Source organism: Pleurodeles waltl, chromosome 4_1 (genome assembly GCF_031143425.1).
Source record: "Pleurodeles waltl isolate 20211129_DDA chromosome 4_1, aPleWal1.hap1.20221129, whole genome shotgun sequence".
NCBI classification, from domain to species: Eukaryota; Metazoa; Chordata; class Amphibia; order Caudata; family Salamandridae; genus Pleurodeles; species Pleurodeles waltl.
Genome location: NC_090442.1, coordinates 134,885,182 through 134,911,763, shown reverse-complemented (window position 1 = coordinate 134,911,763; position 26,582 = coordinate 134,885,182). Strand labels below are relative to the sequence as shown.

Here is a 26,582-nt window from a genome sequence, read left to right as displayed (position 1 = left end):
ATTCTTTTTACTACACAGAGCCACTCCTAGGGTAGGCCCTAGATAACCCTATGAACAGGGTGCTGTGTATGTAAAGAGTAGGAAATATGTACTGCATGTCCTAGTAGTGACAAACCACCTGTATCAGTTTTTCACTACTGTGAGCCCTGTTCCTCTCACGGGAGTGCTTTGGAAGGGCTCTGGCATATGTCTCTGGTATCTTCTGATCTATGAGGAATAGCATGGGCATGTTTGGTATGTTTGAAATGGTAGTGGGAAATGCTGCTTACTGATGAAGTTGGATTTAAAAAAAAATTACCATTATAGGAATGCCACTCTTAGAAAGTGAGCATTTCTCTCTGCTTATAACTCTAATCCACGTCTAGGGTAGAGTGAAAGCTGGGCTTTGTGCATACTTTTCAGACAGCCAGTACACAGAGGGTGGAGGTGCAACCAGAGTACATCCACATACTGAATTGTCTTCCTGGGCTGGGAGAGGGAGAGGCAGGGCACACATGCATCTGTAAAGGTTGTCCCCTGGCCTCTGACAAAGGACTCATGTACCCCCTACTGATGTCTGGAGCCAGTGCTGGAGGAGAAGGGGGCATTCCTCGAACTTGTTAGTGCTGGTTGAAACCCACCCCCTCCCCCACCTTTGTGAAAGCTGAGCAGAATGAGTGTAAGTGCAGGGGGTTACACACACACACACACACACATTTTTAGACGTTGTATGGACTTGGAACAAGATGCTGATGGAGGGGTAATGTGACGCTGCAAGGAACCGCAACTGGACTGACTGATGTGCTGACCTGGGGTCTGTTAAGCCCCAGAGAGACTCCTCATTATTCTGCAAGGGCCCCGGTGAGCTGGTCTTTGCCCTCTGCCCTGTGCCCCCCCCCCCCCCCCCCCCCCCCCCCAGTGATCTTGCTTCTGTGGGAGGTGGGGATCCAAGCCAGGAGGCTCGCCCCACGGTTGCCCTGTTGCTGCCAGAGAGTAGTCTCCAGAGGAGCTGCTTTCTCTTTCACTCCCCCCCCCCCCCCCCCCCCCTTCTTTTGCACCTCGCTGGATGGGAAGGATTCCTTGACGGTGGCCCTGCCTGGCTGAGGGTTGTTTGTTCGCTTTCCATACCTAATTCCCTTCCACCCCCACACTGCAGAAGTACCTGAGGCTGTCTGGGGAGGGGGGGCTGGAGTGTTGAAGACCCCTTTGTGGCAGTGTCGTCTGGCTGGCAGGACTGGGAGGAAACACTCAACAGAGGTCCTGTGCCGGCTCTGCCTGCCTAGAAAACACCACAAACACTTGCAAAGAAGTGCCGAGGTGCAGTAACTTTTTCTTTGTGACTTCCAGAGTATTATGTTGGTGTTCTCTGTAGTAGACGTGCAGGAGCACCTGCGGCTTGCCCGTGTTCATAAGTGTCGATTTTCACCAGGCTCCTGAAAAATTACTGTAACTCCACTGATAGGGGTGTAGGGGGTCCTGGTACTCAGGCAGGACTATTATTGGTATCTTGATAATACTGTAATTCGTGTCTCCTCGTGATGTGAGCACCAATATGGTTTCAGGGATTGTACGATATGCGCAAAAGTGTTTCTCCCATAATGTTTTGTTTATGAAACGGACAGTATAGAACTGTTTCACTGTGGGCATTCCTGGTGTTTTGGCCTTCGTGATAGTGTTTCTGCCCTCCATGTTTACGCTGCTTTTTCTCATGACCTGATTCATTTGAGGTGCATACCCTAGCCAACCAGAATCCCCATTTCTAACATAACTCATGAACATGTACATTGGATATAGGTATAACTATGATATGATGTCACAAGAGGAATGGAGCCAAGATTACAACTATATATATATATATATATATATAATTTTTTTTTTGTATCGTTTATCTCAATTTACATTGGTATGGTAATGACATACACAATTCCAATAAATCAAAATAATACAATGCACATTATTTGCTCCTCACTTGACCTTCCCGAATTTCTCACAGACCAACTCAATCATCCAAATACCCCAGTCATTCACTTCGTTCATTACCAAATATAGCATCCTCCAAATCAAACTTCACCCTACAGAAGTAAAATCACTTTCTCATAAAAAGAAATAAAGTAGTTATTTTCTTGTAATTTTGTATTGTATATCTTTACCATACAAGTGTAAATAGAGAAATATGAATGATGCAATAAAATCATTTTTTTATATATAATATTTTGGCTCCGTTCATCTTGTGAAATCATGTCTTATAGAATTATACCTATTTCACCTCCATTGCACATAATGACTAAGATTGGATGATGTGAAAAATTGTTCTGCTCTTCATTTCAAGACCCTTCTATTGATGGCACAGTTGCACATACCAAAATGAAACTGTCACTTATACTCAAAGCCATTGAAGGAATTTCTTGTTTAAGGCTAAAGGGCATCTATTCCATATAATCCCTCATTTAGAAAAAGAAAACCCCCAAAGGTTTACATGCCAGTCCTGGATTGGAAGCGATTTACAAGCAGATTCCATTTGTTGTCCTTCCAGCAGATCGATCTGTGATCAAAGATTAGTGCATGTATGTGTTCTGTGGATCTGCATGAGTACATATTTCCACATTCTGATTTTTGCTACGTCATTGGCCATTTTTGTCAGTTGTGGTGGGGAGCTGTCACGATCAGTGCACAGTTCTCACTTTCAGCCTAAAACCTGTTTTCAGAATATTGCCCAAATACATGATGGTAGAAGCATCATATTTTCACATATACATACATGGACAATTGGCTAATCAAGACCAAGCATCCTCAACTGTTCTACAAGACTATCAGTCTGTGATTTCTTTTCTGTTGAATTTGGGGCGTGAGTCCATTTTAACTCCAGCTGAGACCTTGAATTATCTGGGAGCTACATTATATCCCAAAGTAGGAAAGTGTTTCCTTCTGAGACTGGTGTGATTTTTGCTTTTCCCATTACGTGTGTTCCTTCAGAAATATTGGAATTCTAGAGTAAGACTGATCTTCTCCCTTCTGTCCCATGGCTTCCTGCCAGGCTACAAATGAGACCGCTCTGACAGTATTGGAGTCATCAGTGGGATAAGAGTGGTGGCTGGTAAGATCAATTCCATCTCCTTCTGGAAGCAGTCCAGTCTTTCCCTTGGTGGCAAACCCTGCTGCCACCATCAAGGGGTACTGTTCAGCCAACACTCTGATCCAGTATATTATGGCAGATGCATCTCTTCAGGAATGGGGTGCTTAATTGGGGAAATCTGAGGGTTGTAATACTTAGCCAGAGAGACTGTGCCATATCAACATGCTTGAGCTCTGAAGTCCACCTACCCCTTAATACCTTCTTTCCATCTATGACGATAGACTGGAATCTGATCGAGACGTAAAATACAACAATCCAATACATCAACAATTGGTATTAAAATGGTCAAATCCTTATAAATGAAGCACAAAACTCATTCTGAGGGTCTTGCCAGTCCCAGCAGTGAACTAGCTGGTAGTCTAAATGGATATTTGTACTCCGCAGAATCTGTGGAAAAAAATTCCAAATGGGTTTTGGGCGGTAAGGTGGTTGAAAGTGTGTGTGGGTTTTTTTTTTTGGGGGGGGGGGTGTGTAAGGGAATTAAAAATAGGTCATTCAGCCACAGATAAACTTAAACTCAGCATTCCACTTTTAAAATACAATTACCAGTTATAATTGAATATAATTGCATGAAAGTAAGCCATTTTAAATTGTCCGCCTCTACACTCGCTACCCTAGAACTCCCCCGGAGTTGAATGTAGTCTTAACCAAGATTAATATTTATTTTGTAACCATCTTTGGGGCCTCTTTCGTGAAAGATGACCTATTTGCCATTACATATGTACGTCGGGTTAGTGGGATACAGGCACCATAATTCCAAGAACCTTACAATGTTTCATTTGGGTGGTGGCCTTCAGAACTCTTCTGCCTTCCTTCCTAAATTACCTTTAGTGGCACAGAAGACTACCCACATATTAAAGATTCTGCTTCACAACTCACTCATGCATAAGCATTACAGCCCATGACTTCCTAGAAAGTGTTATGGGCTGCTTCCAAAGACAACATTTTCCCTTACAGTTTCTACTTTTGTTCACAAGGTATTAAATAAGGTGTGTTTGGTTGTGAATTTTTTTTTTTTTTTTTTTTTTTTTTATTGTCCCATGGGTGTATGTCACACCCACTTACCTTCTAAAAGCCTGATGCTATGAAGTTTCTCTTCCCATCCAGAGTGAACAATTGGAGACCAAGACAGCAGTCCCAAAAACTGCCTTCCTAATGATTTGCATGTTAAGTCTTTAATAAGTGAGAGTAAAGACTAAGTGGCCATCTCTTCTGTAAAACACTGCATTCTGTATTACAACCTTGTTTGGGAGAAAGCATGTAAAATGTGGTGTGCAGATGCATGCATGCGCACTCAGATGTTCGGATGTGGTAGCACAAATGCTTTCAAGTAAAAATGTTCTTTTAGACAAAGGTGTGTGTAAATTGTTTCCTTCCCCTTCCCACCTACACATCTCCCTAAAAGAAAGGGAAAGGAACACGTTAACAGAATTAATGTTACTCTTGTTTCAATCTTTAAAACTCAACTTTTAACATATGGTCTCTTTTTGATCAGCCCCGGTCACGCCATCTGTTCCAGAAGCTCCTGAGCAAGCAAAAGTAACGGAGGATGAGCAGGACCATCTGGAGAGCAGCCCAGAGTTGAAGAAACAGCTATGTCCCTATGCAGCAGTAGGAGAATGCCGATATGGTGAAAACTGTGCGTATTTGCATGGCGACATCTGTGATATGTGTGGGCTGCAGGTGCTCCATCCAGTTGACACTGCTCAGAGGTCGGAGCACATAAAGGTAACCATGGAATATCCTATTACCTACATGGGCATTTATAACCTATTTGTACGGATTGTACCAGGTATGCTCATCACATTCCTTTTGCTAAACCCAAGGAGTAGCATGCAGTAGTTGGAAATTAAACATCTGGCACCCGATTTGAATATTTACTCATTGTACTGAATAGCAATTGTTTCCATTCTGAGTCTGGGACATTCTTCAACATTTTGTGATGCATCCTAATGTCTATCTGACACTTCATTCCATGTCCTTCACACGGTTTCAACTGCTCTTAAGTGTGCTCTTGCATTCAATCTACTCTCCCTTACCTATTGTGAATCCTTTTTTCGACTAATTTCATTGCCTAAGATTTGAATCTTCTGTGTTAGTGACAAGATGTTCATTACTCCTGCCACCAAAACTGCCAGTTTCCATTTGTATAACTTTCACTTGCCCGCTTTAATGTCTACTTGCAGTGTTCCTCTTTGACTCTCAATTAGGTTTCTGCTTTTACTCCTTGGCTCTGTGTAGTGCCCCCCACCCGCACTTTAGACCTCACTCCGATCGATTTATAATCTTCATTGTTATGTTCTCTTCTGTGCCTTCCTGTTTCCTAGATATTGATGTTCACTTACCCGTGCTCCTTAGAATCCAATTCCCCTCATTTTAGCAAAAATGTGCTACCTTGTTGCTAAGTAGATTCCTCCTTGAACAAAAATGACTCTCCGTTTTATTATTCAGTCTCAATTTTGCATCTAGCTTCCTCAGTTCTTTCCACTCTTCTCCATTTTAGTGCATTAATTTGGCAGTTTGCAGCTACTAGTGCCTCTTTACCAGTTAATAATGGAGAACACAGGTTGGAAACCTTCATTTGTATCCACCAACTCCGATGGCAACCCAATGCTGAGTTTTGGCTTTTCCTTTTCACGTGCTGTTATTTGTTTTCTTATTGTTTACTGGCATGGTATATGGATTGACACCCATAAAGTACCTATTACTTTTATTTTACTTTGTCTCTAGACTCAGGCCACTGAAAGTTTCTAGTGCAGAGGAATTATCATCTTCTTTATTTTTTTAATATTGTCATTTCATTTCAACTGCATATTTTTCTACTTTAGTTTTCAAGCTCTTTGGAATAGAAGGTTCCCGTAGGTACATGTTATTTTAGATCAATATTTCAAATTGATAATGGTTCAGTCCCCTCTTAGTGGTCTTGTGCCTGCATAGCAGCTTTATATAATTACTTGGTAGTGGTAGCTTTACTCCTTTCACCACACAAATGTAGGAGGGAAGACCACCTCTGAGGTTTTGTTTATTTATTTTCTGGTATCATTGACTCAACTGTCAGTTCAGATGTGACTGCTGGATTCTGTTAAATATTAAACTTGGAAAGAGTTCTTGATGTGAGTACAATGTAACTTATGTTGGTCATCACTGCAGTACTTATTGCCACCTCTGACAAGAACACCATGATGGATGTTACACTTGAAGTTTTTGAACCACTGGTATTGGCTCTGGGTACGTTCCATTTGATCATTTTAGCTCTTCTGTGACCTAATCAATGATGTGTAGATTGAGTGCCCAACTCAAGATTTAACTGTTCAGTGGTCCTAATTTTGTCAGCGGTATCGAGGCTCAGTTGGCACTTAGTCTTGAGAGTAAGACTCCATGACTACCTAGGACCCTTTCTATGCTCTGCCAGCTGCATTAGTTGTCTTTGAAGTTCTGGTAGTGGAGGTGCCTATGAGAGTAGGTGGTTGGAGGTTGCAGAGTAAAGTTGTTGCTCACGTAGATTAAAGTGCAAAGTTATTAAAGTTGCGTGGCCACAGCATAGCCATGAACATAAATTGTAAATTTTGATCTATTTTCTTTCATCAGTCCTTCTACCATCTTTTCTGTGATGTTTTGTGATATTTCTCCTGTATGCCTGCCTCTTAATGCTGTCAACTTGTCCTTTTCTCCTACAGCTTGTCTCCCTTTTTATGACCCAATTTTGTTATACCTCTTGTAGTATTAACTCTTTCTGCCCATCCTCATTTTTCCCTCTTATTCCACGTTACCTTTTACACTCTTCTGCTCTCCCATTCTGTCACCATTACTTATTCTTACGTTTACCCCCTTTTTACCACCTGTAGTCCTGCATCGAGGCGCATGAGAAGGACATGGAGCTCTCTTTTGCTGTACAGAGGAGTAAGGACATGGTGTGCGGAGTTTGCATGGAAGTGGTTTATGAAAAGGCTAATCCCAGTGAACGGCGATTTGGGATCCTCTCCAACTGTAACCACACGTACTGCCTCAAGTGCATCCGCAAGTGGAGGAGTGCCAAGCAGTTTGAGAGCAAGATCATTAAGTAAGCATCTTCCTTGTGTTCAGTCAGTGAGCTTAAAACCAGCTGAGAACAGAATGGAGATGAACATGGGAGGAAATATCAAATGTTGTGTGTTAACAGTATGTTCGGAAACTGTTCGGAAACTGTGGATTGGCAGATATTAGGGAAGGGTTTGGTACCGCATGTTGGATGGGGATTCTACAACATTAATGTCCTGTGAGCAATTTGTCAGTTAGCTAAACGGGTACAAAAGTAGAGAACAGAGGGTGAGGGACCTCAAGAGAATGACTTGCTTTAGGCATGCAAAGTGTCATTTTGTTGCAGCTCTTATTCTGTGGTGAGGAGGCATGGAGCTGAACCTGAGTGACTGAGAGCCTTGTGTAGGTAGCATGGATCTGTTCATAGCTGTCTTGGGTATGTTTGGTTCAAGGGCAGGTAGCTAGGATGGGTGTTTGAGCAGCACTTGATCTCTTTCCTGTAACTATGCATAAGGATCTAACCGTTGCTTGTACCCCTAAATAGTAGCAGCATTCATTCCACAAATATTTTTCTTGCTCCACCTTTGCTAGTACATGCATTTTTGGGGACAAATTGAGTCCTGCAATTTTGACAGATTTGCTCAATTTGAATAAAGTAAGAAACGGTAGGGAAGAAACTTGTACTACCAATTAAGATGTTCTGTTGAAAACCTATGTTACCAGAGTAACAAAACCTGATCAGGTTATTGCCTGAATGTTTGTTAAAATCACTACTCGAAGACACTGTAGAAGATATTTTATTTTATGGTTAGGTATCAGACGGTCATTTTGTATATCGTCAGTGTAGAAAATTCTAACCTACTGGCTTGCAGCAGAAACCTTTGGAGGTGGACACGTTAGACAAAGTAGGATCTGCCCTTGATTCTTTGGGTCTTCCTGCTGCAATGTTGTGTATTTGTAAAGTACCCCATCACTCGTGAGGGTACCGTGGTGCTGAGCAGCTGTGAATGTGTGCACTTAACTCTGCATATAGTAGGTTGGTAAATGGAAAAACCACCCCCACCGTCTGGGGACCACCACCTTCCCGGGGCTTGCAATTTATACAGTGCGATGGGGTCTGTGCAGCCCTGCCCCACAGAGGGAGGGATTGTTGGCCGCAGGCCTTAGGGCCAACTGCCACTTTGCACAGCCAAAGGCTGTGCGCGGCAGTGGTTGGATTAATGTATAGTAACAAATTCCTTTTGCTCTATAAAAATTAATTGGAAAAAAAAATAACAAAGGTTGCAGGGACATTATAGTTAAGCTCACATTTTAAATGTAGACAACCATAGAAATTCATTTGTTATAGCTAGTTATCTCAAGTAGCTATAACTTATGGTAGCTAACTCACAGCCTCACCATGTACTGCTAATTACCCCACTCATGGCACTCAGGACCTTTTTTTTTTAATACAATCACTCAAAATATCAATGTAATATTTGCAGTGCAGTTTTTGAGGAAAAAACTGCATGGTGGGGGCACGTGTTATATTACGTTAGGGCGTGATTTAGAAGTGAGATAAATATAACTGGTGAATTTTATATGGTTTTGTAGATTTAAAATGTGAGCTGAACTATAATGTCCCTAAAACATTTTGGTTTTGTTTAAGGGGAAAATATATATTTGTAATGAGCTTGTGTGGATTAGGAGTCCGTGGAATTCCCTGAGGTTTGGGGATGTGTGGCTGCCAAATTCTGGATGGTTCTTCTGAATTGCTTGGTAATTCCCAGTTTAGAGGGTGTTCCCGTAGTCCAATTTACTTGCAGCTAGGGTGCGAGTGGACATTTTTCTAGTGTTGCTTGGGAACCATTTGACGGTATTCCCCAACATTCTCAGGGTCTGAAAGCGGGATGCAGTGACTGAATCGATTTATGCAGTCATGTCCAGTTTGCTGTCTAATTATTCTGAGGTTCCTGGTGTGAGTGCTGGGTGTGGGCCTGACTTTGGCTGGCCACCAGTTGGTTTACTATGGTGAGGTGTTCTTGCCCCTTCTGTCCTGTCTGTGTTGAGCTTGTGACCATTCATTTTCATCCAGTTAATAATTTCGATCATGGAGGCCGTGAACTTGTTTCTGGTCTAGGGAGTCTTGCCTGAGAAAGACAGAACGAGTTGGTTGTATTTGGTGTACGAAATGATATTCTCATCTGCATTGGTAATGTTGGCTAGAGGGGATCATGTATTAGTTGAAGAGGGTGTGGTTTGAGCAATTAACCTTGAGGCACTCTGCAGATAAGTTTGCGAGCTTCTGAGAACTAAGATGCCATGCTTGACAGATTGTGTCATATCCATTAAGAAGGAGCGGATCCAGCGGAGAGACTATCTTTGGATGCCAATCTCACGCATGTGCCTGATGAGGTGCGTGACCGTGTCAAATGCTGCTGAGGAGAAAAGCTTTTCTTTCCTCCTATATTCCGTGGTTCCAGTCCTAAACGTGGTCTACTTCCTTGAATCTGGCCTGTTCCATTTTGCCTAATCTTTGATTTTTCTAATCTCACACACTTTGAGGCAGTCAACCACATGAAATGTAAAAAAATCCCTCCTGTTTACGTGCCCTCCTTGGAGTTTAAAGGGTATATAGGTGCTATTGACTAGGTGACTAATAGATCCATACATACAAGCAAATGTTGTGGCCAGACATACCAGGACTGCCTTTTCTGATGGATATTTCAACTGCAGATTTCTCACCTGTAGAATATTCCCCGGCACTAGCCTGGATATGGAGAATCTATTTCAGCTGTGCTCTCCCATGCCAGTAGGGGATGTTATGAGACTGTTCATTTACTCCATACTGGCTCAGAAGTGATACAACAGAGCTCCGTATAAGCATAGACTCTGTGGTCATGCCTTTCTATTTTCACTCCCTTTGACTCTGCTCTCAGGTGTGAAAGGAAGAGGTACCTGTGATAGGTACCTCTACTTTTTTCTTCCCAAGACGTTTGTGACCGCTGTTACCCTGCTGTGTGAGGGCCACCTGGGTGAGTCTAAAGTCAGAGGCCTCTGGTCTCCAGTGGAAAGCTACATCCAAATAAATCTTCTAGAGCCCCTGGCAATCAGTCCGACACTAAGCTTTTCTCCCTTCCATCAAGGGAAGGTGGTGCATGCCTTTAGACAACACTACTGCCATGTAGTACTGCAACAAGGAAGGTGGGCTGGGGTCCTGCATCCTGTGTCGGTAGACCCAACATCTGTGGATGGTTTGGCAGAACATCTTTCAGGATACCAACCATCTTGTTTGATTCATGAATATTGAAGCAGAGAAGTTGAGCAGGCATTAACAGGTAGTCTATCTGGAGGAGATGTAGGGTGGCTTCAACCATTGGGGACACCCTGGCTAGATCTGTTCACCACCGTTGAATGTGCCGTGCCCATACTTGCACATTGGGATTTCGTCCAGGGGACTCATTTCATCTGAATTTAGACACCGGACTCCTGTATACGTTTCACTCAGGATCTTTAGAGAACTTGGTTGGCTTGGGGCCAAGTCATCTTGATCACATGGGCCAGGAGGCCTGTGTACCCTGAGCGCCTACCTTTTGGACCAGTTACCACTTTGGGATGACCATTTCTCTCCTCAACAGGGTGGGGGTCTAGCACCCAAGCATCTGCAATGTACACCTCCTTTCAGGGAGGCTGAGCTTCAGCAGTTAGCGTACTTTACTTAGACTGGGTAGAAGATGTCATCCTTAATGCCTGACATCCTTTGATAGTCCATCTATACTGGCCGCTGAGAGAAATGTGTTGCCTGGTGTGGTGATCAGCACATAACCCCATACAAACTAACCTTTTGGATGTGCTAATGATTGTTCTTTTTTGGTACAGCAGGGCCTTTCTGTAGGCACAGTAAAAGGCTAACTCAGCCTTTGGCTTCTTTGGTTTTACTTGACCAACTCATGCCACAATGAGACCTAAATCTAGTCTTAACGTTTCTCATGTGCATGCCATTTGAGCTTAGCTCTGCTGTTCGTTCAGACTCAAGACTCTTCCTTGTTGGTGTCACCTCTACACTGCAAGAGAACTACAGACTAATTGGTGCAGCCATGCTATACCCACTTTTTCCGCAGATAAAAAGGTACTGAGGACTTAGGTGTTCTTCTGACCAAAAGTTGTCTCATTTTTCACATCATCAAATCTCAAATACTCTAAAGGACAAGATTCTATTTGTTGGTGTTTTGATGGCTAAATCATGAAGATGAAAATGGGAACAAACACTGAAATCTGACCTTTGAGTAAAAGAATTTGTGAAACTTTGGCTTGGGATAAATGGGTGTGGTCATTTAGCTGTTATATAAATCGGCTGATTGATTGTGTGGAGCAGGCAAAGCGGCTCTGGAATTAACCCAAGGTGGAGGACCATATTATAAATAATGCTTTTACCCCTTTAAAACCAGAAGAAGCTATACATGTTGTCCCAAGGCTGTAAGCAGTCACATCGTACCATATAATCTGACTATACGGGCACCAGTATTGGCACCCTGCACATGACTATTCGAGACTCATTGGAGGCAGAGCAATAGTGGGGAGAGGAGGAAGGGGGGGGGGGGGGGGGGGGGAGTGTGAAGAAATAGCTTCATTGTATCTGCGTGCATACTCATGTCCCCCTCACTTCAGTCAACGTGCTTGGAGCAGAATAGTCAAATAGGCACTGGGCCTTGACCTCCCCGTAAGGTGGAGGGCATTAACGCTCAAATATGCAAAGTCTTATTTTTTGACTGTGTGGAGTAAATAAGCATTTCTGAACTAGCGTAAAGGGCAGAGAAGCAGACTCAAATTAACCGCTAAATGGGCTATAGAGATTGAACAACCCGCTACTGCAGCTTAGTAGGGGCGATTGGGGAGCTAAGGGTGCAACAGAAGCTGTTTGTGGTAGCATGGATGCGGTTTGCTGCCCGCTTGGTTCCCTTTCATTGACTCTCTTGATAGAAGCATTTTCTGCAAGTATCCAGCACCTCACCTCACTTCACCCCACAATGAAGCACATGGCGTGGGATGTGGGGTCTAAGGCACAGACAGTTGGAAAAATTCCTAAAGGATTTAACCCCAAAACTTAGATTCCTGCCGTGAGAAGGCAAAGGCATGGCTCGGGCCAGCAGCATCCAGGCGGGTCCTTAAGAGACGCTGCAGGGTCTGTTAGCTACTCCTCCAGTACTTCCAGCTCTTCCAGTACTGTTTGGGTCCAGCCCCTTAGAGGATCAAGAACCAGTGATATCTCCAACTCAGATCATAGTCTCTATCTCAACCCTCCGTTGATTCTCCGACAGCCTTGGCTTGTGCAGCAGCACACTATCCTCTACTTAGCCTTATCATTTAGTGCCCAACAGCTCAAATATAAGCCTGCATATCATCTGTTTTCTACTATTAGCAGCAATGCTAAGAGGGTGTCAAGGAAATTGAAAGAGAAAAAGTGAGAGGGCAAACCAGAGATAGTGCTTTGACTTAAAAAAAAAAAAAAAATTCTACTTGGCAGTAAACTACTTCCCACTATGGCATTAAATTCAATATCAGAAGACTCCTGTCATATAACTCCAGCCTCGATTATCCTCTAATGAAAATATCCTCCCTCAGACTCTCTGCTCCTCACCACTCGCCCACATTCCGGCCAATTCTGTGGGTGGGGGTAACTTATCTCTTCAGTGGAGGGTATGATGGTTCAGATTGTGGAGGAGCTCTGGGCAATAAAAGTATCTCAGGAGGAAGCACGTAAGGAAACTAACGATCAACTTAGTCAACTAAATGCCCACTTAATTCATCTCTCTACACGGGTATCCCAAGCTGAGCAGAGGGTTTCAGATCTGGAGGATGCTTAAAAAGCAACAGGAGTCTGTAACGTCCCAGATCCAATCAGAACTTGAGGAATTAGTTTCAGCTTGATGAGATGGAGAACTGCTCTTGGTGCTCGAATCGGAGGTTCAGAGGGGTTCCTGAAGAGATTGAATCATCTTCATCTGTGATCAAGGTAGTCTCGAACCTCATCTATAAATGTATCCCTCCAGAAAAAGCCACAACCAAAGAGGATCTCTCGATTATGAGGGCACACAGGGTCCCTTTTATGCGTACCACAAACTCAAAATACCCTCGCACCGTACTGGTCAACTTTGGAGACTACAACATCAAGGAACAAATTTTATCTCGGGCTATACGAACAAGTAACTTTAATTCTGGTGATAATTGTAGTTTCTGTGTGTTTTCTGATAGGTCTATTGCGGCTATACATTGTCGTGAATTTGTAGGTCGTATAGATGACTTCAGGAGATTGGGGGCCCCAACTGGCATTGTGCAACTAGCTAAACTCATGGTGTTGCATTCTGTCCTTTATGCAAAGAACGTCCTTGAATTGTTAAAGCAATGATATGGTATTGGAAAAAGTGTCATTAAGAAGAAATTAACTTATGTGCTGTATGTTTCTGTTCGTCATTTCTTGCCCTGCTGCCTTGCAAAATCGAGGCTCTGGGAGTGCTGTCAGTGCACTCTTTTCTTGGGTTTGGGGGGAGGAATTCATGGGTGGGGGGAGGGGGTCCACAGATTGGTGGTCCCATGACAGTGGGAGGAAGCTATCCTCTCGGGGGGGGGGGGCTGATCTATTCACTGGGGTGGGGCGAAAAAGCAGCTAACAAAAAATAAAATACAGAGCTTTGTTTGGGTTTGACTATAACTTTGCTACATAATGATATTGCCGAGTAGAGGGGTTTTGGAAGTGTATTACGGGTTATTTCTTGCAATGTAAACAGTGCCAACAATTGTGTAAAGTTTGCTGCTATTCTCAATTAGCTTAGGGCTTCGCAATCGCAGATCTTTCTGTTAAAGGACTCATTTAAAAAGTCATGGTAATCAGCCGAAACTCCCTAGATTTATTGCACATGCTTACTGTGTATCGGCTAATGCCACGGTCCAAGGGGTGGATATAATGATGTCTCAGGAATTTTGGGGAAAATGTTATCAGATCCATAGAGACCCGCAGGCACGATGGGTGGTAATTAATACACTTATCTCAAATAATCATATTAATTTTGTGAGTTTCTACGGTCCAAGCCCCCTTCAGGGTCTTTACAAGGTTTTGAGTACACTTCCTGGCCTAGTCATTGGTGGTGGAGACTTTAATGTTATTCCTGATACTCCGATGGACACGTCACGCAAGAGCAGAATAAACCTAGAGCCTCCCGGTGGCTAGGTAAGATTATTTCTGATTTAGCATTTAGTAAATGGATGGAGGGCCGACCGCCCACAAGATTATGAATACACTTGTTTTTCAAAAAATAAAACACAGCTTCTAAAATCTATTTTCATATTAATTTAGTTTTTTCTCACAAGAAGTGGCACAGTTATCCATGCTAATCCTTTTTTGGATCACGCAGCACCTCAGGCTAATGTGGACTTGCCTGGTGAGATGCGCACTCGTCCACGCTGGAGCTTTGACAAATATCTTTTGGTAGATGAAGGATGGGTACAGATTCTCAAGACCTCGGTTACCGTTTTTTTTTTTTTTTTTTTTTTTTTTTTTTTTTCCCTCCTTCTTCAAGATTAACAAAGACTTCCATATTCTCCATTTGTGAAGCTCTCAAGGCTCACGCAAGAGGTGAAACAATATCTTACAAAGCTTATAAGGTCAAGGCAGCTAAAGAAAAGTTAAAAGCGCTCCAACAGGTGCTTAATCGAGCACGAAGAGCCCTTCAGACCACCCATGATCCAGTCATAATATTGAGTGTGACACAGTTAAGAGATTACTTTTTTATCTCGCGAGATTGTATGTTGATTAACTATCTCGAAGAGATGCTATGAAGAAAGTCAATATGTAGGCAAATTTTTGGCCGGGTCTGTGGAAAAAATAAAATCTAGCAAAGATACTATTAAAGCTATTTTTAATAATTGACAAGGTATTCTTGTCAATCACCTTGAAGATATTGAAGGAGTTTTTATGTCATTCAAAAATCTGTACTTTGTCTTCCAACCAATGGCTAGCAGATTAAGCAATACCTTGATGCATTCAACCTACCAGTATTAGATGAGACATTGAGGTCAAAACTTGTATCGCCTATCTCACGATTTGAAGTTAAGGAGGCAATTATGGCCTCCTCCAATGGGAAGGCGTGTGGGGAAGATTTCCTCCCTGCTGAAGTCTACAAAGCTCTTGTAGGCCAACTAGCTGGGTGCTTAGCTTCCCTTTTCAATAATATTCTCTAGGGGGTAGAGATACCAGCATCTTTCACAAGGGCCACTGTTATTAGCTTTCTAAAAACACAAAAAAAAGAGGCCATCTCAACAGCCTGATTCCTATCGCCCGATTAGTCTACCTAATTTCTATTATAAACTTCTAGCAAAGATCCTGGCACAGACTGACCTAAGTAGCACAAGACTTAATTAATGAAGATCAGTGTGGATTTCTGCCAGCTAGGCTGCTAGCAACCAATACTAACTTCCTAATCCAGGCGATTGATTATTAATATTATTCTCACAGTAATAAACCGGCTGCCATTATAATGCTGGTCGCAGTGAAAGCCTTTGATTTTAGTTTAATGGGAGGTGCCTTTTAGGACCTTAGCAACATTTAATTTTCCTCGACTGTTTTATTCAAGTATTGCAAAATATCTACTCTAAGTCCCAAGACAAAATTCTTGTTAACACGCGCATAGCTGGAACCTTACAGATTCATCGTGGCATGCCTCAGGGATGTCCCCCTTCTCTGGTGGTTTTTGCTCTGTTTATTGAGCCTCTAACTGCGGCATTGCGTCAAGATAATTAATTTCTCCCTCCCGTTCTGCGGGGCCCCAAATTGAAACAGTTTGACGATATGCTTTTATATCTTTCAGCATAGACCGCAAATATCACTAGGGCTGTTGAAAAAATAAAGGTCTTTTCAGATTTGGGGGGATATAGGATTAACCACGCTAAATTGGAAGCTCTGATTTAATACCAACGATAACATTCTTCCTTTGGATATGCGAGCCCAGTTCCATCTGTCGTCCCATTAGATATTTAGGTATCTATGTATCGCATAATTTTTTCGGATCTTCTTGGTTTAAATTGTGTCTACTTTTAAGAAAGGGCAACAGTTACTACCGAAATGGCAAGCTTCTTTGTCAGTTATTAGACGTGTGGCATTGGTTAAAATGATTTTATTTATTTTTTTAATTCATTTTTTCTAGTGTGACTATGAAAGTCCCTCATTCTTCAAGGATCTCGATATGATAATTCGGCAGTTTATGTGGGCCAACAGAAAACCAGAGGTGCAGCTTGAAGCTCTATCTCTGTCGAAGAGGTAGGACTATCTCTGCCACATTTTAGGATGTATCATGAAGCTGTTCTTATGGACTGGGGCTCTAGAGCAGCTTCATCTCCCAATCTCAACTTTTACTTGAAATCTGTGCTAGCAGAGCACAGCTGGCAGCTTGCACTATTTCTTACATTTCTGCGACTGCCCCTCCTTACCAGATAGAAAGTCCCTACTTTCATCTGTGCTAGGCTTCTGCAATTTCTAGGGAAATATCAAGTTCCCATTTTTTTTTGTCCAGCAGTATCGCTTGTCTACTCTAGGACGATGGGGCTAAAATTGATTCCATGTTATTCAATGGGTAAAACTGTGGTTTACTAGGTTCTCTTTTTTTTTTTTTAATTTTATTTTTTTATTTTAGTGGTAATCAAATTAAGACTTGGTTCATTGCCAGCGTGGGGTTCAGATCCCAGACAGTCTTAGATTTTCCAATCTTCGGATTTTGGATTTTGTGCTTCCACGCGTCCCACTAGTTGACTTATTTGCTCCTTTAATTTCTCAGGTGTTTTATGGGAACCAGAAGGGGATAGGCAATTGGTATTGGATTCTGAGCTCCCAGGGAGCATCGTCAGTAGTCCCTCTTTATCTGACAAAGATTAAAAACACCACTGGGTGCAAAATAGATTTACAAACATGGAGGAACCTCAATAGTATATCTTATAAGGCAATAAGGGGGGCAAATTTCAAGAGAATGGCTTTCTTTTCATTCTAGCACAAATCAAAAAAGCATACCCAGCCACTCCAGGTTTCTGTCCATGATGCAACAATACTCAGGGGACTGGCTTCACTTGTGCTTTACATGTCCCAGGCTTATAGAGTTTTGGGATAGAATTTTTCAGTGGATTAACGCAGAGGTGCGGTTTGTACTCATTCCTGACACTATGGGAGCCCTGTTTGGTACCTCTTGTCATTCTGAGCTAACTAATCGGGCAAAACATTTTATTTTTAGCATCATTGATTACCAAGTCTTTAATTTTACAAGCCTGGAAATCGCCTATTCCTTCAACTTATATGGCTTGGGTGGCGAAATTTAAATCTGTGCACTTTAAGGAAAAACTTTATGCGCAACGAATAGGTGCACTCTAAGTTTAAGGACTTCGAAAGTCCAGTTTTCGAAGTAGAACATTCAGATACGGTACTATAGGATGTTAAAATGAGTACTTCTAACTGTTTTTTTTTTCTGCTTTATGATGAGATCAAATGTTGGTTAAGGAGAATAACTCAGGAAAAATATTAATGTTGTAAGGGATTTTCCTTTTTTTTTTTTTTTTTTTTTGCAAGTCTGTTTCAGCTACCCAACAATGTCAATCTATTCAGTGTTTCGCTCTTTAATCATCACAGTTTATATTTGCTCAATTTAAAAAAATTAAAAAAAAAACTTTTTTTTTTTTTTCTATAGTAGACTATTGCTGCACCTTGCAAATGTTGCAGTGCAAACCCAGTGATCTTGGAGTATCCACTTTTTATTACAGTGCTGCTATAGATTATTAGCATCTGTTGTGACAAATGTTTTTTTGTTGCAATCTAAATGCCCTAACATTGGTGCACAGGCGATGGTGCGTCCTTGTCGCCAAAGTATGTATTGATCTACTTGTCAAGTTGAACTTAAAAAAAAAAAAAAAAAGTGTTACTATGTAATGCAGACCTCCAGCTGCAGCCTTCATTTCAGCTGGTCTGCAGCTAGAATCCTCATTAAGCTCCATCCCCATCAAGTCACGATAGAGATGTTCCATTACATGCAATCCTGTAAGGACTAGGGCTCAAGTAGCAAACTGTACCATAATGCAATACGTTAATGACAGGCTTTTCCATCTCCCTAGAGAACCACGGATTTCAGAGGAGTTAGTAAAGATCCCTTTTCTTTATTGTCTAACTGATGGTGCACCAAACCCCACTGCATTGTGGGATTTTGGAGCCCGCCTTAAAGTGCAGGTGCACGTTCTTCACTTGGGATTAACCTAACAATCTCTCTTACAACTTATTTTCAAAATTGTGCTATTTTAATTGTACGGTTATACATTGTGGTTATTGTTCTAAATTGTCCACTTCTGTAAAGTCCAGGTGGACATGGTTATGTTTTTAAAAAACTGGTATGTCACTTCTTAGAAAGTGTTCAGAAAGCCCTCAAAGAAACAGGCATCTGGTGTTTGTCGGTTTAAAGACAGGTTGAAGAACTTGAGCTATAAGTATTTTTCTTCCTCTCAATGGAAAAGGGCATCCAACAGGAACCCGATGAGCACATTTAAAATAAACATTACAGTGCAACAAACTAGCGTGATAAACTTGGAGAGTACTGCAGGCAATAGTTACACCAGGCCAGTAAATTTTTGAAGTGTAGATAACGTTCAAGAGATGGGTGGTCTCTGCTTGCCCAAAATATAAATGTGAAACTGTAGCCAAGAATCATGCCCATAAAATAGTGTTAGTTTAGAAATGCACTAGAACTTTAGTGAACAGCTAACAAAGATGTATGTTTAAAAAAAAAAAAAAAAAAAAAAAAAAAAAGTTCTGTGGTGAAGTACAAGACCAACGGCATGGCAAGAAAGTTTCTTAAGGAAAGAATGCCAAGCATTGACTCTTTGGAAAATATTTAGCGAAGTAACGTCTTCTGGACACCCGGTAAGAGTTTATTGCCCAATGAACTGTAACTGCACAAGTGGGTTACATTGAATAGAACTTTAGAAATGAATAACCATGTGCTCATTAAGTGATGGGATTGACATCAAACTCTTTGGATCAGTGTTATGAGGTAGTTTTCAGGCCGGGCAGCATGTCAATATCCATTAGAGCAGGGGTCTCCAAACTTTTAAAGGTATTTACCTGGGCCAATGGTCTGTATGCAGTGCATGAATGTTTATTGGTTGGACTTTTTATTTCAAATGCTGTCTCTTTTCAGGTCTTGTCCTGAATGCCGAATCACATCAAATTTTGTCATTCCAAGTGAATATTGGATCGAGGAAAAGGAGGAAAAACAGAAACTCATCCATAAATACAAGGAAGCCATGAGGTAGGAAGACTTAAAGGTTTGTCATTCATCCAAATTCCATAAAATGTACAGAACTGCTGTCCGAGCCAAAGCAATTATTCAGACGGATTGCAATTGGGAAGTGTAGGAAGTTGGCTCTGTATGTGCTATTTCAAAGTAAGGAATAGCATGCACAGAGTCCAAGGGTTCCCCTTAGAGGTAAAATAGTGGTAAAAAGAGATAATACTAATGCTCTATTTTGTGGTAGTGTGGTCGAGCAGTAGGCTTATCCAAGGAGTAGTGTTAAGCATTTGTTGTACATACACATAGACAATAAATGAGGTACACACACTCAGAGACAAATCCAGCCAATAGGTTTTTATATAGAAAAATATCTTTTCTTAGTTTATTTTAAGAACCACAGGTTCAAATTCTACATGTAATATCTCATTCGAAAGGTATTGCAGGTAAGTACTTTAGGAACTTCAAATCATCAAAATTGCATGTATACTTTTCAAGTTATTGACAAATAGCTGTTTTAAAAGTGGACACAGTTCCTGGGGGAGGTAAGTTTTTGTTAGTTTTACCAGGTAAGTAGGACACTTACAGGGTTCAGTTCTTGGTCCAAGGTAGCCCACCGTTGGGGGTTCAGAGCAACCCCGAAGTCCCCACACCAGCAGCTCAGGGCCGGTCAGGTGCAGAGTTCAAAGTGGTGCCCAAAACACATAGGCTAGAATGGAGAGAAGGGGGTGCCCCGGTTCCGGTCTGCTTGCAGGTAAGTACCCGCGTCTTCGGAGGGCAGACCAGGGGGGTTTTGTAGGGCACCGGGGGGGACACAAGTCCACACAGAAATTTCACCCTCAGCGGCGCGGGGGCGGCCGGGTGCAGTGTAGAAACAAGCGTCGGGTTTTCAATGTTAGTCTATGAGAGATCTCGGGATCTCTTCAGCGCTGCAGGCAGGCAAGGGGGGGATTCCTCGGGGAAACCTCCACTTGGGCAAGGGAGAGGGACTCCTGGGGGTCACTTCTCCAGTGAAAGTCCGGTCCTTCAGGTCCTGGGGGCTGCGGGTGCAGGGTCTCTCCCAGGCGTCGGGACTTTAGGTTCAAAGAGTCGCGGTCAGGGGAAGCCTCGGGATTCCCTCTGCAGGCGGCGCTGTGGGGGCTCAGGGGGGACAGGTTTTGGTACTCACAGTATCAGAGTAGTCCTGGGGTCCCTCCTGAGGCGTCGGATCTCCACCAGCCGAGTCGGGGTCGCCGGGTGCAGTGTTGCAAGTCTCACGCTTCTTGCGGGGAGCTTGCAGGGTTCTTTAAAGCTGCTGGAAACAAAGTTGCAGCTTTTCTTGGAGCAGGTCCGCTGTCCTCGGGAGTTTCTTGTCTTTTCGAAGCAGGGGCAGTCCTCAGAGGATGTCGAGGTCGCTGGTCCCTTTGGAAGGCGTCGCTGGAGCAGGATCTTTGGAAGGCAGGAGACAGGCCGGTGAGTTTCTGGAGCCAAGGCAGTTGTCGTCTTCTGGTCTTCCGCTGCAGGGGTTTTCAGCTGGGCAGTCCTTCTTCTTGTAGTTGCAGGAATCTAATTTTCTAGGGTTCAGGGTAGCCCTTAAATACTAAATTTAAGGGCGTGTTTAGGTCTGGGGGGTTAGTAGCCAATGGCTACTAGCCCTGAGGGTGGGTACACCCTCTTTGTGCCTCCTCCCAAGGGGAGGGGGTCACAATCCTAACCCTATTGGGGGAATCCTCCATCTGCAAGATGGAGGATTTCTAAAAGTTAGAGTCACCTCAGCTCAGGACACCTTAGGGGCTGTCCTGACTGGCCAGTGACTCCTCCTTGTTATTCTCATTATTTTCTCCGGCCTTGCCGCCAAAATTGGGGCCTGGCCGGAGGGGGCGGGCAACTCCACTAGCTGGAGTGTCCTGCTGGGTTGGCACAAAGGAGGTGAGCCTTTGAGGCTCACCGCCAGGTGTGACAATTCCTGCCTGGGGGAGGTGTTAGCATCTCCACCCAGTGCAGGCTTTGTTACTGGCCTCAGAGTGACAAAGGCACTCTCCCCATGGGGCCAGCAACATGTCTCGGTTTGTGGCAGGCTGCTAAAACTAGTCAGCCTACACAGATAGTCGGTTAAGTTTCAGGGGGCACCTCTAAGGTGCCCTCTGGGGTGTATTTTACAATAAAATGTACACTGGCATCAGTGTGCATTTATTGTGCTGAGAAGTTTGATACCAAACTTCCCAGTTTTCAGTGTAGCCATTATGGTGCTGTGGAGTTCGTGTTTGACAGACTCCCAGACCATATACTCTTATGGCTACCCTGCACTTACAATGTCTAAGGTTTTGTTTAGACACTGTAGGGGTACCATGCTCATGCACTGGTACCCTCACCTATGGTATAGTGCACCCTGCCTTAGGGCTGTAAGGCCTGCTAGAGGGGTGTCTTACCTATACTGCATAGGCAGTGAGAGGCTGGCATGGCACCCTGAGGGGAGTGCCATGTCGACTTACTCGTTTTGTCCTCACTAGCACACACAAGCTGGCAAGCAGTGTGTCTGTGCTGAGTGAGAGGTCTCCAGGGTGGCATAAGACATGCTGCAGCCCTTAGAGACCTTCCTTGGCATCAGGGCCCTTGGTACTAGAAGTACCAGTTACAAGGGACTTATCTGGATGCCAGGGTCTGCCAATTGTGGATACAAAAGTACAGGTTAGGGAAAGAACACTGGTGCTGGGGCCTGGTTAGCAGGCCTCAGCACACTTTCAATTGTAAACATAGCATCAGCAAAGGCAAAAAGTCAGGGGGCAACCATGCCAAGGAGGCATTTCCTTACAGGAAGGATTTTGAAAGTGGTTGACAGTACCTGAATATGAACATGGGATTGATGAATGGGCTGTCTTCAATAGAAACTGTGAAACTTTTCTGTAATTAGATCTACTTCTGGTCAGTAAAACTTATTGAGAGCTAGTAATAGTGACCACATCAGACTAGATTACAATAGTGTTCACCGTATGGAAGATTAATACCAGCGATCACCTCGGGGCATCCGGCATGGGTGCCAGCAGTAAAAAAGGATTCGCCAATATGGAATGCCTCTACATGAGTAATGCATAACAGCCACAGCAGCAATGCCTCTGGTACCAAGGTAATAACATTTGTAAAAAGTCTTCAGAGTGCCTTATGGTTTCAGTCAAATATTAGATTTAAATATATTTTGGAAATTCAGCTATTTTTCTACAACTACCTTATGAGTTATGAAATATAAGGATTCATCTCAAATATACTCTCAATTTCGGTATACATATGTTAATTCAACCAAGCAAAAGCTTCTAATTTAGTATGCTGAACAGGAGGGAGCTACTTACAGGTAGCTGGAGAGCTACACGTTGGAGAAGCCTGCTGTAGACTAAAGAAAATGGTCTCATAGGGAACTTCCTTAGCCTAGCAAGTACTTAACCAAACTCATTCATTCTTCTTGAAAAGCAAGGCTGAGTCCCTCGGAAATGAAGTTTTCATTTTGGCCGCTGAAACTTGCCACTCTCACCCTATCTTTCTCTAATTTAGCCAAAAGAAAATCTGACTGTGTTCTTGCTGTTTCCTAGGTAGTAACCAGTTTATAATTCTGCTGACTTTAGAGTCCTCTGTCAGTTCTGCAAAGCTGGAAACATCGGAGGCTGTGTACTTTGCCAAAACTTACTTGGAGTCTATTTGAACGTAATCTTTTTGGGTTTGCTGATCATTTCAGCTGTTAAGACTACTTGTTTTTTCAAATTTGTCACATATGCAGAAAAAAAAAACCCACCAGGTTTGTAACTTGGGCGAAATATATTGCAGAGGGCATAAGGCAATATTGGCTAACTAGGCACACTTGTATGTTCTCTGCCCCTCATCCATGAATCTTTCAAGTATGGGTAGCGGTTTGTGCTGTATTAGAAATATGTCCTTTAATTCCAAAAGCACATTCAGTTTATAGAACTATTGTGATTTCATAACATTATTTAAAATTAATGTTATTAAACAATCTTTGGTCCCTAGTATTCCCTATTCTTTCTGAAAAGAATCCTGGTTTTTGAGAATCTGTTTTACGAGCTGCCTTAATCCACCATTTTTTTTGGCAGCTTTTCTTGCATGTTTAAGCACCCAAGTATTTCATATTCATATGTGTTCCAATCTCACTTCATGTAATCCTCAATTTACCACCTGGGTAGTGTGTGTGTGCTTTTTTTTTTTTTTTTTTTTTTTTTGAGCAAGGTTGTCCTTGTGTTCAAAGCATTATTTGCATAATAGTTTATGATGAAAGAACTGAATTTTCCTCACATGAAACTGTAATGTTTGCATTGTAGGTGGGTGTCAAATCTATTTGGTTTCTGTGTAGTTCCAGGTGACCCACATCAGCTCTGTGGAAGAATGCTTTGTGAATCACGTCTTTGAAAATCTTAAACGTCTTTCCTGACGACATATGGTAACTGGCTTATAAACCATCACACGTCTTTAATCTTAATTCATGACGTTTGGTAAACATCTGCCTTTCAGGGCACCCTCTCCAAATAAGTGGAATGTTTGCACAAAGCTTAGCATAGCGGTGATGGCACTATAAGATGTTTTAACCCTTGCGCAGTTTAGAAATATCCGTCATGGTTACTTTATGAATGGATTCTACTCTAACTTCCATCATGCTTCAAGAGGCATTGGAGTTTTGCTTCTCTGCGTTTGGTACTGGAACTCATTTTATAGAATGATAGAATGGAGACCATTGAATCCATTTGATGTTGAGCCTTATTACTCTGTAGTACTGTGAAGATAGCCTACATGTAAAATGTACTGCTCCATCTCATCCTTCAGCTCATCTGGTACTTTAGAAAATGTTTGGATGCATTGGTAACCAGAGTAGAGTGTTGGTCAAGTTAAATGTTTATCAACATTTTTCTAAACCTGGTTTTCGTCAAAAAATGGCTTGCATCCCGCTGTCAGTGGTCAAAAATATTAGTCCAGGGTGTCCAACACAGGTCTAGGAGCGCAGGATTGACTCTTTTTCTCAGGCTAAGAATTAACTCTGTTTAGATATGTATGTGGATTTCCTAAAATATATGAATGGTTTTAGTCTTCCTGGACCTACTTCGAGCAACCCTGGTCTAGACATTTCGCATTTAACGTTTTTGTGTAAAACGTTGGATGTCAGCCTGAAAATATTTATTTCCATCCATAGAATAGTTACAAGGGAGTTGAAACAAGTTAAGAATAAATTATGTTCTCTATGCACGCTGCTATAGTTCTACCTTGCATTTGTGGGATCTCTCAGATCAGTCCTCTACATTGAGCCTGGCACCATTGCATATGGGTGCATTGAAGATCTCTTACGTAGAATTAAGCTTCTTGGCTCGTAATATACTCCTTTTGAGAACTGCTTCCTTATCCGCTTTGGTTGATCTCCTGTACCACAGCGTCTTCAAAGTCACCACTGATTGTCTTGCTAGATCTGCTTTTCTCAGTCTAGTGTCCAACAAATCATCTTCTGGATGGCCACCTTATCTTCAGTGGTCCAGGGTACAAAGTTCTTCCTTGTATTTATTCTCCCACTGCTCTTCCATGCCAGACCTCATCTTTTTACCATTTGTAGTTAAAGGGATAAGGTGAATGTCTTAATGTTGTCAATTTTGGAGCTCTTCCCTTAGTCCCTTGGTACATAATGTAAGCAAGATGATCCTTGATTGTATAGTTGTTTTCATAGATTGAGTGGGCTGTAGGGAAAGGGTTTGGTGGTAGGTAGGAGGCTATTGGGACATGAGCTCCATCATTGCTGCAGGCTGAGCTTATATTCCTTTTCCCCTGGCATTTGGCCATATTCTGAGTAGTAGGGAGGTGTTCTGCTGAGAGATCTCGATGTACTGCAGCTTCTCCCGGCAGGGCATAGTGGTTTAGGATCTGGCCCTTAAAGGGGGGCCTAAAGCCACCCGTCTCTTCTCTGCGCAGTCCCACGCCTGTGAGTATCGGTGAAAAACTACGTCTGTTCATCATATATGATTTTCTTTTTTGTGTGGGAAAAGCCATGTTTTTCAGCCCTATCTTGTGTAGCTTTGTATTTACTGCGTGGAAGGAACTCTTCTGCTCCTGCGTTGGCACAGTGTTGTCTGGGAATATTAGCACCCCTGAGTTGTCTACTGCAATAGGAGCTTCTGTAGTATTAAATTGCAATTCCCTGTAATGGAACTTCTTGGCTAGAATTCACTCTCATCCAGCATTGCTTGGTTGGGCCTTGGTGTCTTTTCTACGGTGAGAAACCCTGTAGGGCTGAGTCTCCTTGATCCAACCTGTCCCTTGGCATTACTTTCTTTGCATTCTGAGGGCCAGCAACCCTCAGGTGCCCAGATCTGCACTCTGCATCGTTTGCCCTACATTTGAGGAACCTGGTCCTCCCAAGCATGTCTTCACCATCTCTGGGGGCATTTCTATGACCTTGATTTCAGCGCTGGTTACGCTTTCAGCTAGTTTTTTTTTTTTTTTTTTTTCCTGCAATAACAAAATGGGAATAAATGGAGAACCGTCTATTTTATTCTTTGGCAGATGTAATGTTGTCATAGCTGTAGTTGAGTCCATGGCTGGGTCCGTTGCGGGCTCCAAGCTAAGTTTGGATTGCATCCTCACTGGATGTGCACTAGATATGCTTCTGGCTAATTTTGGGTGCCCTTGCCTGATCTGTTTTCCCATTATATCGCCATAAAAGTGCCATGTATTGACACTAGTGTTGCCATTGTTGGCAGTGGGTCTCACATTCCTAAGAGGTCTTTCAAATAGTAGATGCAACCACGAGGAAAGGGGAAGCACTTGCCACCACCAAATTATGTTCTCATATTCCTGCTGGGAAACAAACCTGGTCTGTGTACTGGAGGCTTCCCAACATGTTGCCCCTCAATGCTGCCATGGGCAAAAGTGCAGTCCAACCCCTCACCTACATGTTAAGCCTGATTGAGGCTCATCTAGTCTTCTGTCCCCAGGGAGGTACTTGGACACCGGTACGTACTGTTACAGGTCAATACATATCAGGTCCCCTGTTTCTAGCCCTGCAAATGTATTCCTATTGAATATATAGGAGATCTATTTGACAAGGATAAAAAACTGTTCTCGCCACCCCCCCCCCCCCCCCCTTAAATTTCAGCTGATCTACCTTTTTCTTTAATTTCTGATTTGTAAAACAACCTGGCTTGTGCCTA

At 42.8% G+C, this 26,582-nt stretch overlaps 1 protein-coding gene across 2 annotated transcripts in view; it reads left to right on the top strand.

Annotated features, from left to right (window-relative positions):
- The window catches only part of MKRN1 (makorin ring finger protein 1), a 57,600-nt gene that overhangs the window by 13,640 nt on the left and 17,378 nt on the right, over nucleotides 1-26,582 (top strand). For both annotated transcript variants that reach the window (XM_069227896.1, XM_069227895.1), the window contains 3 exons: nucleotides 4,608-4,840; nucleotides 6,958-7,172; nucleotides 19,327-19,437. In XM_069227896.1, the coding sequence (XP_069083997.1) occupies nucleotides 4,608-4,840; nucleotides 6,958-7,172; nucleotides 19,327-19,437 (559 nt within the window). The remainder of the gene's footprint in view (nucleotides 1-4,607; nucleotides 4,841-6,957; nucleotides 7,173-19,326; nucleotides 19,438-26,582) is intronic.